Genomic DNA, 20643 nt, shown 5'->3' with positions numbered 1-20643 from the left:
TTTCCTCTGTTTATTTCCCCACCCCTATCAAAGAGGAAAAAAGCCCACAACAATTAAACATTGCAATTAAATTTACCTCTCAGGAACTGGGAGTTTGGGGCAAAGAACAGAGGCTTTTGAATGCATACTGTATTCTGATGGCTTTAAGTTGTAGAGACATAAAGCAGAGCCTGTTGGAAAAACAAAACAAAACAAAACACCATGATGAAACAGCAATCTTAATACATTCTCTCTTTGCCTTCCTGTTTTAATCTATGTTAATGTTTCATTCAATTATAGTTATTGTAGCTGGCTTTACAATTATGATTATTGAAATGTTCTAAAACCACTAGCCAAGTTTATGAAGCCTTTAGATTCTTAAAAATGTCTTTAAAATATAAAATTTTCAATAATCGTAAATGAAATCAAATTTTTATTGTTAAAAACTATTTTCAAATGAGCTACATAGCCACTTATTCATGCTTTTAACAACAACAACAACAAAAGGGCATCTGAATTATCAAAAGATATGATTTATTTTTTCCCACATAAAAGGAGCCACGGCAAATTGCTATTATTATTGTTGGTTAGTCATATCTGATTCTTTGTAACCCCATGAGCTCATCAAAACTGTCCATTGAGTTTTTTTGGCAAAGATATTGGAGTGGCTTGCCATTTCCTTCTCCAATGGATTAAGGCCCAGCTCCCTATGCACTAAGCCATCAGGCTGCCTCTCCAAATAGCTATAGTAGAGGTAAATAAGATAAAACTTTAATAAGTAGATTCCCTGATTCCAGAAAGCACTAAACAAGGCATAAATTTAGGCCAATTCCACAATATATTTACTTCTTACTATTTAGCTATGTAAAATTCTGCCTATTTTTCCTGAAAATTAGATTTATAGAATCTAATGAATTATATAAAATATGATCTATTTATTTCAGAAGGAAAAAGTTATCAAAACATTCAAATAGATTTATTGTGTTGATATGGGAAATTTTTTTAGTGGTTATTCTACTAAGCAGAGCATCTAGTAAAAGATACAGTATTCTTTAAATAATGAATTTTCAATAAATCTTGAATGACCAAGGAAACATGAGTAGCTAGAATTTAGAGCTAGAAGGGATCTTCGAGTCCCTTGGAAGGGACTTCAGTAATCATACGTGAATGTATGGCCTAAACTACACAAGAAAGAAATCTGTACAACACATCAAAAAGTTGATGAATTTCAAGGAGGGGATTCCAACACTCCAGACAGACAATTCTACTTCTGGATAGATTTGTTAGGAAGTTTTCCTGATATCAAACTTAAAATGGTATCTTTGCAACTTCCATGTCTCATCAATTCTACCTAGTAGTATTAATCTATCAAGCCTAATTTCTCCTCCACATGACAACCATTCAAATACTTAAAGAAATCTATCAAATTCCTCCTGAGTCTTCTCTTCTCCAGGTTAAACATACCCAGTTCCTTGAATGGATTCTTAAATACTATGAACTCAAGGCACTTCACCACCTTCACAGCCCTTTTTTTTTTTTTTTAAAATACTAAACAGTTTATAAACATCTTTCTTAAACTGTGGCACCCAGAACTTATTGTAATACTCCTTCTGAGATCTGATGAAGGCAAAATACAGTGGAAATATCACTTCCTCCTTCCTGAAATCTATGCTCCTCTCAAAGCGGCCCAAGCTGGCATTAGCTTTTGGGTTTTCCATATCACACTGCTAATTCATATTGAGCTTGCAGTCTAACAAACAAACCCAGATCTTTTTCAGAATTCCTAATTATACTTTCTCTATCTTTTATTTGTAAAGCAGATTTTTACACCAAGTGTCAAGACTGTGTTTTCCCTACTGAATCTGACCTAAATAGATTCAATCCAACGCTTTAGCTTGCCAAAAATCTTTTGGATCATAATAATTTAGTCTGACCCCCTCATTTTAAAGATAAGGAAGCTAAGAGACGGAGAAAGGATGTGAGATGGCTTTGGTTCTACTTATGGTTTTATTTAGGCTCTGTTAACTTGTATCAATTAAACTAAATCAAACAAGTATTTATTAAGTGGGCTATGATGAGATACAATGATAATAATGAAAATAATCTCTGCTCTCAAGAAGCTAATCTTCTACTAGGAGAAGAAAACATATGCTAAAGTAAATACAAAATATAAAATAATTGCAAAGAGCCCTAACAACTGAGGTGATCAAAAAAGATACTGTGTCAGATTTGACTAGAGCCTTGAGAGGAACTAAAGATTATAAGAGGCAGACATCAGAAAGAAGAGCATTGTAGAAACAAGGAATTATCTGTGCAAAGATAGAAACTATATTGTATTGTATATAGGGATGGGATCAGCAAATAGTTCAGCTTAGCTGGAATGTAGAGAGGATATGGAGGAGTAATATTAAATACATTTTGGAAAAACAAGTTAAAGCAAAACTGTGAAAGCTTTAAATGCCTATACAGCAGTGGTATCATCTCAGATGGGCAATAAATTCACTTCGAAAACTACAAATTACCATTGTCTTTGTCTTATTGCATTTCTACTTTTTTTTTTATTAAACATTTCTTAATTACATTTTAACCTGGTTTCACTGTACTTAGGAATTTTGTGGATCCCATTTCCTGTGACTTTGATACTTCTGCTACAATTTAACTGTACTAAGATTTTTGGGACATCTTATATAGAGAGGCAAGTCACTTGAGTTTCTTGATTAGCATGGCAGTGATATGGTTAGATCTGTGCTCTTGGAATATCAATTTGGCAGCTGTGTTAGAGATGAGTAGAGAAGGGAGAAATCAGAAGCAGGAAATCTAATTAAAGGGTTAATGCAATAATTCAAACAAGAGGTGAATAAAAAGAGGACATATGACAGAGATATTGTGAAGGAAGAATTAATAAGATTTTAAAAATTGGTTGAATATAAGGAGAAAGAATTAGGATGACTTTGAAATTGAAAACTTGGGTAGATGGAAGGACAGCGAAACAAAGAAACATAAAAGCTAGGAGGGAGCTTAAGGGGAGAAATGAATTTTATTTTGAGAGTTTGAGATGTGTATAGATCTTTCAAATAGAGATAGCCATAGTGAGAGTAGACCTCAGGAGAGAAGTAAAGATTGGGTATGTAGATTTAGGAATCTACCTAGAGATAAGTAAACCCAAGGGAACTGATAAGAGGGGATGAAGAGAGAGAGAGAGAGAGAGAGAGAGAGTGTGTGTGTGTGTGTATGTGTGTGTTAAGAAACAGAAACAAAGACACAAAGATAGTGAGAGAAAGAGAGATATGCAAATGTATTGAGAGAGAGAAGGGAAGAGGCCCCAACAAAAAGTTATTACTCCATGTGTCTACATGAATAAATAAAAAACATACGAATAACATCATGGGAATACTACAGTATTTGAATTAGAGTTCTATTTATTATTATATCAAGAAACAGTAAAACAAGGATCAGCATCTTTTTCTCCAAATTCCAGACTTCTATAGTATCAAACCAAATATATCCAGTGCTAGTCAAAGACCAATGGAGACTTCCAGCCTAAGCTAGAATGTTCAGATAACTGGGAGAAGCCAAAAGGAATGACACTACTCTGTAGTCTCTTATCAAGTACTCACTGTCATTCTGGCTAATCAGAGGGAAGACATATCATCGAATTTACATTAAGATATTTTAAGTGGCTTGAGACCACAAAAATTTTCCAGATTTTAACACTGATAGTTAGCATATTAAAACATACTGCCACATCTTTTTAGCTTCGTTAGCATGCTGTCTTAAATATTAATACATAATGAGAGTTTAGATGTTTTAAAATTATAGTAGTGGCAATGTGGCATTGTAGATATCCCTCAAAAACTGGGAAAACACCAACTTCAAAATGCCTAATTTCTCAGTACTCCTGAATGTAGGGTGTCAAAATTATGATTTTTTTAAATCACTAAATGTTTGATTTGTTTACCAATTTTATATATCTATATATTTGGAGTCATGTAAAAATTTCTTGGGCAAAATGGAATCACAAATGGAAAAAATGCTCTAGGCAACTCCTTAAAGATGAACAGAAGGTGACAAACTATAATAGTTAAAGTAGGATCCTCACTTGAGGGTTCTCTACCTCAGTAGTGTCAGATTCTAATAGAAGAGGATCCTGGATGTGAAGAGGTGAAGAAAAAGGGAGGTTGACTTAGAAAAGCACAAATTAATGTGATCTTCTTTACTGTGTGTTTTTTTTTTAAATTTTGTTAACCATTTCTCAACTACATTTTAATTTGCATCACCTGCATTCAGGAGTTTTACTTCCAGTTGGGCAGGCATTTTGTAGTGAGTTGGATACCTCTGTCAAAGAATCATAGGTCCAGATCCTATTCTTTTTCTATTATGGAAAATATTCAACACCTTATACATTTCTATCATTTTTGAAGATATACTTCCTACAATTTATTAACAGCAATGCTATGTCAAACAGGAAGAGCCCTGGTAGGCAAATTTTTAAAAATAATTTTAAGTGTCTTGAGTCCTTTTATTAAATTGCTTGGCTTAGCTAAGGAATTGCTCTAGTCAAGCATGGATCTAAGAGTAATTACAGAGGTCCTCATCTGAATTGCCAATTAAAGTAGAATTTCCCAGAACCAAAGAATAGAAAAAACCCTCTTAGTGCTTGTATATTAAGTCTAGCAACTATAGGGCTTCATCAATAGTAAGAAAACATTATTGTCATCCCCAGAACTTCCACATATAAAAAAATCAGCAGGTATAATGGAGCTCATTTTTATAAATATTTTCTCAGGATAAGACTCAATGAAAGCATAATAGCCTTATCACCAGGGTTATTCTAGGACAAAGACTAATATTAAATATAGGGAATTGAGGAAGTAGAACAACATCTTTACAACTCATAAGGAGTAATAATCTTAATGAATCTGATAATTTTTCTATTGATACAGTGTTAAACAAAAAAGAAATGAATACTTTCAAGTACTAGTCAGTTCCATTTTAAAGAAAATTTATTTTTATTGAACATTTCAGGATCATATACTCCCTTTCCCTCCCTTCACCATGGCAAATATGCCTTGGCAACCAATCAAAAATAATTTTAGTCTTAACATTGAACAAACAAAGTCACAGTGCTGACTTTGGCCACAAGAAGCATGTAAAAACACCAGAATAATAATGTATCACCTAAGACAAGTTTAATTCAACCCAAGAAATTTATTAAGGCCATTTATTAATTTATTACAATCATTTTTCTGTGTAAGGTACAATTCTAGGGGCTATCAAAGAGGAAAAAAAAATGAACTGATATCTGACCTCCAAAAGCTTATATTCTACTGGAGGATATAACATATATACAGATAAGTTAATTCAAAATAATTTTAAGGGGAAAAAAGAGGACTAACAATAAGAAGGAATCAACTAAAACATTTGTGGAGTACATAGTCTTGAAAGAACATTAGAATTCTAAGAGATGAAGTAAGAAGATACAGTGTAGATAAAAGGAATCACTTGTTTGAGGACAGAAGACTGGAAATGGTTGTTAAATATTAATAAGAACACTGAAGGACCCTGAGTCCTTCATATAAAGACTGGTTGAAGGAACTGGAGATATTTAGACCAGAAAAGAGAAAGCTTAGAGAAATAATGATAGTTTTATCTTAAATATGTGAAAGACAGTAATTGGAAAGAAGAAATAAAATGACAACTATAAAAATAGGGCTGAAAGGAACTTTGAAAGTCATATAGTTCAATCATTTAATTTTACAGATGAAAAAACTGAGGCTTTTGGCCATGGGATATAGGATTAGGAGCAAATGTGTAGAAGGTGAAAAGAAGCAAACTTAGGTTTGATATAAAGAACAACTTTAGAACAATTAAGAGCTAACCAAAAATAGAATGGTTTGCCTCAGGAAGTAGTGAATGAGTACTCCCCTGTTCCCACTGTCCCTGACACTCACATTCAAACAAAGGCTCAAAGGTACAAATAGAGTTTGGACTTAACAGTAATGTTTTCCATTCTAATTGTCAAGTTCTATGGCTTTATGAAAGGCAAATTCAGCAATCAAATGGTAGGCTCAATTTGTGACAAGGAAGAATATTAAATAAGAGTGCTAGCAGTCAAACTGTAGAGGCAGAGAATTATGATTTCTGAATGCAGTCAGATATTTTTAAGATTCAAAAGTAGGTCTAGCCAACACTAATAAACTTGCCTCAAAAATTAATACTTTAAAGTTATAAAATTAATAAACACCAATAAGCACATTTTTGTAAGCATTGAAAAATAAAAAAGAACTTTTATATTAAACTGTAAACTTCTGTTATGTACAATTTGGTCTTTATTTCCCTACCACATACAGCCTAGGTTTTTTTTTTGTTGTTGTTTTTTGCTAAGGCAATTGGAGTTAAATGATTTGCCCAGGGTCACACAGCCAGAAAGTGTTAAGTGTCTGAGGCCAGATTTGAACTCAGGTTCTCCTGATTTCAGGACTGATGCTCTATCCACTGCAACACCTAGCTGCCCTTAGTTTTTTTTTTTTTTTTTAAGCAATTCAAATTTAACATGGTAGTTCTAATACTGCAGTTTTTGTCTCTGCAGTTTGTTTGAATTTCCTTCTACTATTTTTTTAAACATGATTCATTGACCCTCTTCTTTTTCTTCTTTTAAGTATCATCATTACCATCCTATTTCCTATACTGTCCCTCTCCTTCTCCCTCGCCCAAAAGCTCTTCTTTTAAACAAAAAGCATAGTCCATAAAACAGATCCAGACATGGCTTATGACTCCTAATTCTCTACTTCTAATTCATTAATTCTATAGAGAAAACGGGAGGTATGATTTATTATCAGTCTTCTAGAAATGAAATTAGTTGCTTTAATGTCTCACAGCTATTTTTTTATAATTAAAAAATCTCCTTTTGAAACTGAATTGCTACATGTCAACCTGTCTTCATTTTGACAAAATTCTTAGTTTCTAGCTCTGAGCATCTATTTTTTCTCCTGGTTCTTCTGTTGCTGGACCGTATAAGTCTTCTATTTACAATTCATCCTGTAAATATTGGTCTCTCCCTTGCTTCTGGTCTAGTCAGCTCTTTCCCTTCTCCCTAATCTGTTCCTAGCATTCTTGTTCAAGCCAGCAACTGACCTTTCATATGCTACCACAAGAAAGAGGAGCTTTAATGAAGCAAAAATATTTAGACTTTTCATCATAAGTTCTCACTTCAAATCAAAGAATTAAGAAGTAAAACTTTCTTTACTTAATGTCATTCTTCCTTATAACTAAGGTAGTTATGAGATGATATGCTTTTAAGAGTGAATCTAGACACTTTAAAAAGTTTGTTCCATTTCAACCCTACCTCTGCTATTATTTCTTAGTCCTTACTCATTCCTAAGAGACTTCGCATAGTCATCTTTTGATATTTTTTTCTTTTCCTTAAACCTTCAAGTCTCATCCCCTCTGAAAAACCACCTGAGGCTTTATAGAGAATAGACACAGAAAGACACATGCATACACACATAGAAAAAGGGGGAGGAGGGGAGAGAGAGAAACTATTTGAAACATTACTTCCTCCCATGCTCCTAATTCATCTTCCTATCATAAGAGAATTAGGAGTACTTTAGTATTATAATTACTGAAGTTATCATGTGGTGATGAAACTTTTGCTCTCTAGGTCTTTCTAAATTTAGCCAGACTGTCCCTTTGTGATAGATACATAGCTTATTACTACCTGCTTATATTCAAAGTCTCAATTCATTAGAATCTACCAGAATCTACAATCCACTGGCAAACACTTCAAGAAAAACCTTGAACATATCAGATTCAAAGTGAGTACAACCAATAGAAAATTGTTATTAATCTGAAAAGGAAGTGAATTTTGACTTGATATTTGGTTACAGCAATGGATGTGGATTTATAAGAAATTAGTGATGAAAATTTAGAGCTTAACCTACAAGTTTTTGTTGAGTGGAAAAAAAAAAGATAGATTCAATTCCATCAGAGTAGGGATTATTTCATTCTTTGTATTTGTATCCTAAGCACCAATGCTTACATAAAGTAGACTCTTAATAAATACTTGTTGACCAATTTGGAGCTTGAAGGACCTAAAGTTCATCTAGTCTCTCAGGGAGTTAACAATCTAGCTTGAGATGGAAGACTAACAAACAAGAAAGAATTAGAGACCAATTCAATGCTAAATTGTACGCTTAACTTACAAATAAGAGTTTAAAAGAGATCAAGGATTTTAGTAGCAAGAGACAATTTTTACAAATTCACAAAGTCTCTATAAGTTAACATAAAGTATTAAAAACAGAAGCACAGTTCTTGCTCTCAAATAATTAGAATATAACATATGGTAGGACTTAAGTTGGGCCTTGAAAGCTGAGAAAAACTTAGATAAGAAGCTGGAGTAGTGGCTGGGTTAAAAGCCAAGAGGAACAAAATTCAATCCCACCTCTACAATTTACTACTTTGTCTGAATCCAACTCTGCCACTTGTTACCTCTTTGACTTCTTCAACAAGACAGCTCATTTTTCTAGTCTCTGTTGTCTCATCTGTAGAAAGTAGGGAATCAAACTAGATAAGCTTTAAGGCCCTTGGAGTCTGCTGTGTTTGGTGGTACATGTCTGTAGTTTTTGGTGCATCCACTTCCAATTTGGATGACAAAGATCCAGTCTTCAAAAAAATATATATGGGTTCAAATTATGCCTTAGCTATGTGATCATGAAGAAAGTTACAATTTCTCAATGCTCTAGACAGCCTTCTAAAATTAAGTTAAAGTGAGGTTGTTGATCTCTATCCATATTAGTGAACACCAAGAGTTCACTATACTAGAGATACCAGAAGGCCCAATAAAAAGGAAAACACCTACTCTGTGGCACTGCTGTAAGGTCAAAATAATCTATTAAATGCTAAAATATTAATTAAAATTATTAGTTTGTGTTGTGGTCAATATGTAATTAAGGCTCCAGAGAAGTTTTTTGAATCATTTGATTCACCAAAAGTCTTTGCATCTTGGTCAGTTAAAACTAAATCCAATATTCTTTCTATTGTATCACACTAAATAAACTAATAATTGAGAGTGAGCATAATGCTGGATAGATTAGGGCCTTTTATGCAAAATCTTCAACATTGGATTTGATATAGTAAATAATAGAAAGAAAATATTGCAGTTTGGGGAGCATTATGTGGTACTTAAGGAAAATCAGCATGGTAGAGATTCATTAAGGGTGGATTGGAGAGTTGGGATGGAAGGATAAACTGGAAAATAGTAAAAATCCACTAGGCAACTGTTATAGTAGACAAAATAAGAGTTTAAGGTGAAAGTAATGGTAATAGAGAAAAGATGACTTTATGGAACATTTCAACAAAAAAGGTGATAGGCCCTTATAATTAGCTATATATAGGAGATGAAATAAATGATTTCATGATTATTTACAGTCTTAGGAAAGTAAAGGAGGGAGAGAGAAAAAATTAGAACACAAAGTTTTATAAAAATAAATGTTGAAAACTATCTTTACATGTATTTGGAAAAATAAAATATTATTGAAAAAAATGACAGTTGAGGGTATAGAATTGAGAGAAAGCTGCACCTTAGAAAAGAAAACAAAAGGAATATTTAGATAAGCTCACAAAAAGAGTGAATATAAGCTATAGAATAATCATATGGTGAGAAATGGGAGAATGGAAAGGAAAAGTGAGAAGTCAAAGATAGGAGAAATAAAAAGGCACAACGATGGAAGAAATTTCAAGAAGCAGTAAATGACCACTAGTAATACATTTTAGATGGAGAAATACAGTTTCAGCTAAGAGAGTATCCAGATTACAAGAGGTTATATAGGAAGGGACTGAATTTACAGTATACAAGACACTCTGATGAGTTTAACAACACAAGACAAAATATAAAGACTATGACCATAAGGAATAGAGTAAGTTTTCATGAGTGAGAAGAAAACTAGGAATATATAAGATAAAAAATTTTAAAAAAGGAAAGGCAGCCATAGCCATTCATAGGTTAAGGAAACAGAAAGGAAAGCTGTAACTATGAAAGGATATCCTGAAGGAAAAAGTAAGGGATGTTTAACTGAGGTAGCCTGTCTACACAGGGATTTTTACATAATCTATCATACAGGAACAAATTCAGAAAACATAGCTAAAAAATCTGATGCCAGGTTATTACTCTACTCAAGCACAGTACAATCAAACTGAGATTCTAGGAACTGCATAAAACAAAAAAAGTTTTAAAGAATATTTAGTATGTGAGTAGGAGGATAATATATCTGTGAGTACATATGAAGTTTCTATAGTAATACAATGACCCTTTTATGCAAACTATTTATTAACTTATATAGACTTTTGTAATACAAAGGCAAGTTGGATTATTCAATTTCTACTGGATCTTGAGCAATTCTAGTATCTAGCAGCACTAGCTGCCAAACCATTCTGTATATCCCAGATTCAGAATTCCTAAGACCAGGAGCAATTGCATGACTGATGATATACATGTTCCTGCTATGAATTCTTTTGCTCCATTTAATAAACCATTTTCTTGGATCTCTTATGGCGTTACAGTAACTTCTTTCACTCAAATCTTAAAACTTGGCAAGACTTCACACCAGAGAAGAACTAAGTAAGGAGAAAAATTTCTTCCTCTAAGACTGAAAAAAAGATGAAGAGATAGAATTATAAACTCTCAGGAGCAGAAGAAACTTCAGTGATCATCTAATACAACCTGCCCTTGAGAAAAAATATCTTCTCTATAAATGTCATCTGGCTCCAGTGGTGAGGAGCTCACTGTTTAAAGAAGTTCATTCAATTAGGAGATAGCTTTGTCAGAAAGCATGTCAAATACAAATGTACCCCTTTCTGAAACTTCTGTCCTCCACTCCAAGTTCAGTCAGTTAAGAATGGAGGCAGGAATAGGGAAATGCTGAGGGAGAGGGGAAAGGAGAAAGGGATTCGGATTCTAGGAGCACAGGAAGAAGCTCATGCTAAGTGGTCTATTCTCTATAAAATTTGAAGTGACTTTATAGAGGGGCTTGGGAGTAAGGCTGGGAGAAGCACTATGGGAACTATCTTAGGGATGAACAAGGAGTAAAATGGAATAATGGCAGGTAGGACAAAACATTTAAAAGCAGCATGGATCCAGAAATTAGCAAATTATATATAGGGAAAGGTAATTGGAGTGACTAGAATAAAAGAATGTGAGTGGGCTGAGAATAAGGAAAGAAGTCTTAAGAGAAGTATAAAGAATTTGGATTGATTGGGTAGACAGAAAAGCTGAAGATTTCTGTATATATTTATATAAGCACAAATAAAGTCCTTGACAATAGATACTGTTTAATTTTCTGTCTTTGATCAGAGAATCATAGATTGAGAGCTGAAAGAGGGCTATGGAATCATTTAGTCCAATTCTCTCATTTTACAGAGAAGGAAATAGGCTCAGAGAAATATTTCCAGCACCTACAATAATTCTTAGCACATGGAGCTGCTGATTGACAGATTGACTTAAGGAAGAACTATTAATGATTAGTCTTCTAATTCATCTGCCTAGTTTTCAAAGTCCTCCATAACCTTTTCAACCTTATTTCATATTACTCTCCTATAAAAATTTTGTCTCACATTCAAAAACATGAAAGGACCTCAGAAATTACCTAGTCCAAATTTCTCTTAATACAAAGGAGGAAACTGAAACACTGAGAAAAAACTAAGTAACTCCCCTGAAGTCATAACGCTAGTCATAAAGCTAATGAGTATCTGAGTCAGGTTGTTTGAGTCCTAGTTTAGTTTTATTGAAAAACTAAAAAAGAAAAATAAAAAATTCAGAACTTAACAAAAATCAAATGAGATGAATGTTTCCACATACAAAGCAAAACAGAAAGAGAAAACCATATATGCAGTCACAGATCTATATCACTTATAGTTTCTCTATGTAAAACAAATTTAGAACACTATTTTATAGCTGTCCTACCGGTTTTCTTTTATACACTTTTAAAAGCTCCAATAGCCCTATTTTCTTAGTTTTCTTCATTTTTAAAAATTTTGGTAAACTTAATAATCTCCCATTTCCCCCACCAAATTTCCCCTTATTCTTCCTAACCCAGACAAGTAATTGACATACTTGCTTTCAACCTGAAACAAAATCATACAGTCTCAAAACTCCTCAGATAAGAATGATAAACATCCCACATCTCATGGTCACAGATATATAAATATAAATATAGATAGATAGATAGATATGTATATATATACATATACTCTATATAGTAAAGCAAGGGGGAAGGGGGACTTTTTTTTCTGCCAAGTGCCATTTGGAGATTTATAATATCATTTGTGGACCACACAAAATTATCAACTTATAGAAATCAAGCAGTGGGGAAGTTGTACTTAGCTTTCAGTTCATTATCCTCTGTGGTTCCCTTAGCAAATGATTTGCAAGCTTTGTATGGGTTCTGGGCTAGATGTTCCCTACCTCTGGAGTAAAGCAAAACAAATCTCCACATTGACTATAAACATAAATGTGTCTCAGTGTCCCTTGAATTCACTTATTTCTTCAGTGTTCTTTTCACTATACCATGCTGCTTTAATAAGAACAATTAAAAATTTCTCATAAACTCTCAATACTGTAAAAGATGAATTTCTCATGAATGGAGAGAAGAAAACAAATAAAAAAACATTCTTCATATCTGGAAAATGTGCCAAACAAATATACACAAAGACATATATAAAATAAAGGAACTAAGTACAACTTTTAAAGATACACAAATTTTTAAAAGATTTATTTTTTAAATTCCACTAGTAGATAACCATAAGTACTTAAAAATAATTTCAAATGCTATTATTATAATCAAATTATTTGCAAATATTTTAGTATATTTGTACTCCATAAAAATAAGCTTTATAGTATTTTTCAATTCTGATAGAGTTTAAAATTAGCATTAAAAATTGGTACCCGGTAAATACTATCATTCAATTTCATTAACTGAAAATATCTTTTTAAAAACTATATAACTGGTTGGAACTATGCCCAAAGAGCCATCAAACTGTGCATACCCTTTGATCCAGAGTGTTTCTACTGGGGCTGTATTCTAGAGATCATAAGAAAGAGAAAAAACCCCACATGTGCAAAAATGTTTGTGGCAGCCCTTTTTGTAATAACAAGGGACTAGAAACTGAGTGGATGCCCATTAGTTGGGGAATGACTGAATAAGTTACGGCATAAAAAGGTAATGGAATATTACTGTTCTATAAGAAATGATGAGCAGACAGATTTCAGAAAAACCTGGAAAGATTTACATGAACTGATGTTAAGTGAAGTGAGCATAACCAAAAGAAATTGTATACAGTAACAGCAACATTGTGTGATGTGATGATCAACTATAGTTGACTTAACTCTTCTCAGCAAAACAATGATCCAAGACAATCCCTTTAGACTCATAACCAGAAAAAGAATTATGGAGTTTGAATGCACAATGAAACATATTTTCACTTTTTTTGTTTTGTTTTTTTCTTTCTTGTAATTTTTCCCTTTTGTTCTGATTCTTCTTTTATAACATAACTAATGTGGAAATATGTTTAATATGGTTGCATATGGACAACTTGCTCACTATATTGGATAGAGGGAAGGAGAGAGAAAAAATTTTAACTCAAAAGCTTAAAAAAATGAGTTCTAAAAACTATCTTTACATGCAATTGGGAAAAAATACTATTTACAAAAAAACTCCTACTATATTATTTTTTCTAGAAGAGTAACTCCACAGATGAACAATTTTAAAGGAGTTTTGGTTTGAGATTTGCTTTCAATCTGAGACAAAATCATACAGTCTCACTGCTCAAAGAAGAATTATAAACATCCCACATCTCATAGTCACAGATAACATCTTTCAACAATATTATCATTAACAGATCACAACCAAACCTTCCTGGAATGTTTTTAATCAATTGTCCATTTTACAACAGTATTAATATGTTCCTCTACCCCTATAAATATTGTTTATTTTTAAGAGAACAATTAATGTGGTGAGGCAGGGTATCCTTGTTTCTGTGATCCATGTGAATCAATTCACTGCAAAACAGAAAATGTGTCAACATATAGTACTTTAGAAAAAATCCTGCATTTGTGGTGTACTAGTTACTACCTATGTAACTTTGGAGAAGTCACTTACTACACTTATTACTATATACAGCATATGGGGTCCTTTTTACATCTAGAGTAACTGACGCCAGCCTGTATCTTCCTTCCTTCCTTCTTCTTCTCCTCCCCTCTCCCTCTCCCTCCTCCCCCCTCTCTCTCCTTCTCTCTCTCTGCTCCTTCTCTTCCTCTCTTACTTATCTTGTTATATCCAGATGCCATTGTGTGTCCTCTTCCCACTATTCTATTCCCTCATTTTGTACATAATTGCTTTGGAGAGAGCAAGTAGATGGAGCAGAGGGACTCCATCTTTCCTGAGAAGGAAATAACAGATGTTATTTTGGGGCATAGGCCTTCTTCCTTCCTTCCCAATCACTTTGCTCAGATATTGGGAGTTTGAGAACTATGACCTCTAGATGTTATGTCTCCTTGATTAGTCCCATTCTGGGTAAAAATGGATATAAGACTCTTCTGACTAAAGGCTTTTCTGAAGAATGTCCAGAGGGTTTGAATTGGGTTATTCTCTCCCTCAATTCAAATATCCAGGTAGCTTCCTTCCTCTAGAGGGCTGGGCTTGGAGTCAGGAAGAATCCTCTTCCTGAATTCAAATTGGGCCTCAGATACTTAGTAGCTGTGTGACCCTGGACAAGTCACTTAATACAATTTACTTCAGTTTCTTCATTTGTAAAATGAGCTGGAAAAGGAAATGGTAAACTACTCTAGTATCTCTGCCAAGAAAACTCCAAATGGAGCCATGAAAAGGTAGATATAAACTTAAAAAAACAACAACAAAAGGTTATAGTGGATTGAGTACTGATCTTGGCAATCAGGCAAACCTGAATTCAAATCCTGCCACAGATAATTACTAACTATGTGACTGTACAAGAGTCATTTTGCCTGCCCAATTTCAGTTTTCTCATAGGGTTGTTGTGGGGATCAAATGAGAAAATATGTGTAAATTGCTTTGCAAATGTAAAAATTTTACATAAATGTTAACTATTAAATTTAGCAAACAATGTCTTCTTTTTAAGTTAGTAAAGAATAAGATGATTTGTATAATCTCAAGTAGCAACAGATGAGTTAACCTGAATAGAAGCTATATTTTTGAACAGCAAAAGCCTAAGTGCACCTATGTAAATAGTATTTTATTACTAAGAGAAACCATGTGGTGATAGCATTGAAACCAGAAGATCTCATTTTGAATTCCAACTCTGATACTAGCCATGTAACCTTGGATAAGTCACAATCTGAGTCTCAGTTTTATCATTTGTAAAAATGTAAAAAAAAAAAAACAAAAAAAACAAAAAAAGGTTATTGTAATTCTCAGGATTTTGTGAATAAAGGTCATAAAACTGGATCAGTTCTTAAAGAGATTTTGCAAATAGTTTAATATTTTTGAAAAATTACTTTATTTTCTCAAATTTGAAAAAAATTTAAGTTACATCTAATCAAATATTTATTAAGGGCCTAATCCCAGTTCCATCTACAAACCTTGCAAAGTGTCAAGCATTTGAAGGCAACTCTTTCATTTATGACAGCCAAATCATGATGCCTATTATCAGAAATATATTGTCATATTTAATTAAATAGTAGCAATATGTATCTGAACCTGTGATTCCCTGGTGTGGGGAACTCCCTTAATGGAAACTTCATCATGCAAAAAAGTAAATTACAAACTCATTTGTAATGTATGGTTTTAAAATTGTCTGGGAACTCTCGGAGGTTACGATTTCACCAAAATAAAAAAGGCAGTATGTATCACAGACAAGACTTAAACTCAAAGTCTTGAAACTCCAAGTTCATATCTCTAGTCACTAATCCATGCAGGATTATATAGAAAATATGTGCTATCTTTGTTTTTAACTTATAATAATTATAGAAAAATCCTTAAGGAATTAACTGTTCCTCAAAAAGAAAAGTGATGATTTACTTTTTAGTGATCTAACAATTTTAGGGTTATTTGATTACGGTGATGAACTCAGGCTATGTGCTACATGACCATGCCAGAATAAGCAGTCACATCATTCCACAAAGGCGGAGACACTAATAAAATAAAAATCTCTTGTTTTAAATTCTCCTAGTTGAGAATTTTAAAATGTTGTTATTCCTTGGATTTATTAGAAAAATTTAATAAAAATAATCACGCATTTAAAATGTCATTCCTTGGAAATGCTGATGTTCCCATATGTGTGTATATATATGTAAATGTATGTATATATAAGACTTGGTTGTAGAGAGAAACTGCTCTTAGGTTTCAAGGAAAACAAGAATATGGCATAGTGGATATAAATATTATCAATTATTCAAATTCCAGTTTTGCCACTTAAAATCTCCATGATCTTTGGTAAGTAACAATATCTCTGGGTCTCAGCTTCCTCACCTACAAAATGCAGGGGATGGGGCTGAAGTAGAAGACTTTTAAGGTTCTTTCCAGTTCTATTATTCTGAGATATATAAGCTAGTATTAGACAAGCAACATCAACAAAAGAGAGATTTAATGACATAGGTAGCAATTAAAAACTCACACAAATTTATGGGGCTTGGGGACTAGTCTTTATTGTGACAAGCTGTTTTGTTTCTGCTCTAAACTGTACCCGTATTTTTACATAACCTCCCATCTCCTTTCTTAGAATCATCTAAAGTCTAGATTTCTCCCTTGTTAGAAGTTCTATGCCAGCCTGGTAATCACACCTGAGCATGATCCTGCTCCTCACTGTAAAATTGTTGGTTAATGGTCCATTTGGAGGGTGAATTTAACTCTCTCTTGGGATTAAGTGTGATGGTCTAGTAGAAGAAATAAGACTCCAACTATCAACACTGAACAGGAAGAGGGATCAAGATTGAAAATGGAAATACCAAATCTGAGAAATGATTCTGAAAAGAATATGTTTTCTCTATTATCGTTTGTTTCCTTATTCTATCCACCATAGAAAGTGTTCCAAACCTTCTCTACTCCTTAGACTTCTTAAAATTGCCCTTATCACTCTCTCAAGATGAGGATCTTATATTTTACTTTATTGAGGAAAGAGCACTCACTCTCCCTGAGCTCCTTCTGGTCTTCATCTAAAAACCCCCTTAACATCATTGCTCACCTTCTCCTTTATTTTAATCTCTGAAAATGGGATGGTCCTTTTAGCCAAGGCTAACTTCTCTATGTGTCCTTAATCTCATCCATCTTCTTCTTCTACAAAAAATTATTCCCTCAATTATTTTCTCTGTCTCTCTCTCTCAATCCCCACTCCAAATTTTCAATCTCTCTTCATTTATTGGTTTCTTTTCTGCTGCCTATAAATATGCATAAATCTTCCCCATGCATCTAAATAGTACAGTCTTATTGACAGAGTGCTGGAGTCAGGAAGCTTTGAGTTCAAATCTGGATTCAGATACTTACTAGCTGTGTGACCCTGGGGAAGTCACTTAAACTGTTTGCCTCAGTTTCCTTATTTGTAAAATGAACTGGAGAAGGAAATGAAAAACTACTCCAGTAGTTTTGTCAAGAAAACCTCAAATGGGGTCAAGAAATGTCAGGTATGACTGAACAATCTTTTTAAAAAAAATTTTAATCTTTAAATCTTTAAAATGTTTACTTTTAAACAATCTTTAAAAAATGTTCACTAAATTTCACCATCCCTTAACATCTTGGCATGTAGCCTTCCACTTTCAATTACACTCAATGATTTTACTTCCTCTCCTTTCACTCTCAATCTTCTCAACAGTTCAAATTGTCCTCTTTAAATATCCTCTTCATTGCCTTTCTCAATCCTCATAATTTTTACATTTTCTGCATTATCTGAAACTGTTGATTACCTCCTTCTGGCTATTTTCTCTCATCTGGGTTTTTTCAACAGGGCTCTTTCCTAGGTATCCTCCAATCTTCTGCTCATTCCTCAATCTCCTTTTTTGGTTCTTAAAACATATCATACCCTTAAACATAGGTACAACTTAAAACTCTATCTGGGGCTCTCTTTTTTCCCTTTATATCCTCTAACTTGCTGACCTCAACAACTAACATTAGATAAATTATCATAGTTTGCCAAATAATTCTCATTCACATATATAGCCCCAATCTCTCTCCTGAGATTCAGTCCAATATAGTAAACATCTAGGCTCCTAGTAAACATTACAAATTGGATGTCCCACAGACATATAAAATTCAATAATTTAAAATGTAAATAATTCTATTTCCCCCCAAACACTTCCTAATTATGAATTACCATACCTATGTTGATATTGCTACCATTCTACCCTCCTTTGTTCTACCATATACAACTATGTGCAAAATCTTACCATCCTTCTTCCACAACCCCTCTTGAATCTGCCTTCTTACTATTCACACATGCACCTCCTCAGAACTCAAGTCTAATGTCATTTCAATTCATACTCCATATAGCAGCCAAAATGAATTTCCTTTACCACAGGTCAAAGAACATGGAAGAAGAGAAAAGTGTAAGTGTAAGGAAGGAACCAAGTAATGAAGGGCTTCAGCAGTCAAAGTGACGATTTTATATTTGATCTTGAAGATAATAAGGAGCCACTAGAGTTTACTCAATCAGAAAGTGACATGATCAGATCTGTGCTAAAGACATTATTATAATATCCAAGATGTGAGCCAGCCTAGAGGATGGTGGTGCTGTGACAAAAGTTCAAAAGTAAGGAGAGCTTAGGGGGTAACAGAGAATGAGCTTGGTTTTGGATCTCTTCCTTTAAGATTTAGCTAAAGCACTAACTTTCTTGAGAAATCCCTCCTGATTCTTCTGTTATTAGTATCCTTCTCCCAAAACTACTTGTTATTTATTCTGTTGTCTCCTCAGATAGACTGTGAGCTTCTTGAGATAAGGCAGGGTCAATTTCAGTTTCATCTTTGCATTTTGAGTGTTTATCATAGTATAAGAAAGATAATAAATGCTTTAAAAGTATTTGCTTTTTGATTGATTCCTCTTTATGCTTTGGTCTGGAGACCATCACATTTAAGGACCAGATCATTCTGGCTATAAACTTCCCTTGCTGTTTCTCCCTTCCCATTTTGTCTTCTTAAATCTTATACCTTCTTTTGTACAAATATAGAGGTACTAATAATAAAGGAATATTTTATGAAGTGGCTGGTTTAATTCTTTTGCAAATACTTCTAGGTCTCAAAAACTAACTGGAACAACAGGAATTGATATTTTATAGATCTACAATATTTTAGGACTAGAAATTATTTTAGAAGGCATCAAATTCAATGCTCTGATCTTACTTGCTATATATATATTGGTCTGTTATCTTAGGTTATTTTGATTCCAACTAAATATGTTGAGTTTTGGCCGAAAGTTGCTTCACCTAGTATTAAGTTGTGGCATTCTGTTCCTCTCAGTAATATTTCTGTGACACAAAGAACCTATCATAGCGAGTTTCTCTTGGGGTAAAAGTAACATGACTTCCAGGATGTCTGATTGAACAGATACATAGTAACACATAAGATAGCCATAATAAAAGTTCTATTCCTGACCATAGTCATTTCCAGAGCATATGGAGTCAATGGAACTCCATGAGCATTTTACTACAAACCTACTACGTTATAGGTTTTGTGCTAGATATTGAGGATGCAAGGACAGAAACTAAATAATCAAGTTTGGATTAAGGTCTTTTTTAAATGCCTCCAAAAACCTCTTGATGACAATGGATAAAGCAAAGGACATGAATAAAGAGTTCACAACAGAAGAATATTATTGCTTATCATTACTAACATGAGGAATTAAAATCAAGACAACTCTTCTCCTTTTACACTAGCAAACTGGGAATAGTGGAATGAAAAGCAGGTATAAGAGTGGCGCTTAACTGATTATGCTACTCCCTTAAAAGTAATTACCTTTGTTATATAAGAACATATCCTGATTGTACAGGGTTTGCATACCTCCTTGAATCAAAGCTATTTCATGAGAATTTTGGTCTTACTCTAAGGAACTAGTATAAAAGGAGAAACTCTTTTCTCAACTTTCCTTTCTGGGTACTTGTCTGAAGACACTACAATATAATCTGCAGTTTTCTTATCTACCCAAACATTTGTAATAAACTGAATTTGGCTTCAATCAAAAATAAGCCAGGGATTAATTTGAAATAGATACAATAAACATTAAGAATCTTCTTAAGTGAGAACTTGGAGCAATCATGATTGAACTTAGAACTTGTTTTCTAAAACAAACTCCTTAAAGCTGAAGAAGGAATCCCAGGGGTCTTAAGGGCTATTATATTACCATGATTAAATAAGCTAATTATTTTAGTAGAAATTATTACCCAAGCAAAATATACTCTTTGTGGAACTGTGAATTAGTTAAACCATTCTGGAAAGCGATTTGGAATTTTGCTAAGAAACTGACTACAACACCTGTGTCCTTCAACCCAGAAATCCTACTATAAGGTATAAGGTATAAGAAGATCAAAGGAAAAAAAGGTCTTATAGAGGAAAATATTCAAAAGCAGTTTTTTTAGAATTATGAAGAACTAAAAACAAAGCCTAAGACCATATATTTGGGAACAGTTAAACACATCACTACATATGCACACACACA

The 20643-nt window shown here is 33.4% G+C and overlaps 1 protein-coding gene across 3 annotated transcripts in view; it reads right to left on the bottom strand.

Moving 5' to 3' along the window:
- The window catches only part of SLC44A1 (solute carrier family 44 member 1), a 205725-nt gene that overhangs the window by 75366 nt on the left and 109716 nt on the right, over positions 1-20643 (bottom strand). For all 3 annotated transcript variants that reach the window (XM_051967106.1, XM_051967115.1, XM_051967098.1), the window contains exon 5: positions 77-170. In XM_051967106.1, the coding sequence (XP_051823066.1) occupies positions 77-170 (94 nt within the window). The remainder of the gene's footprint in view (positions 1-76; positions 171-20643) is intronic.

The sequence above is a fragment of the Antechinus flavipes genome, chromosome 1 (genome assembly GCF_016432865.1).
Source record: "Antechinus flavipes isolate AdamAnt ecotype Samford, QLD, Australia chromosome 1, AdamAnt_v2, whole genome shotgun sequence".
Taxonomy (NCBI): Eukaryota; Metazoa; Chordata; class Mammalia; order Dasyuromorphia; family Dasyuridae; genus Antechinus; species Antechinus flavipes.
This window is presented reverse-complemented; position numbering and strand designations above follow the sequence as displayed.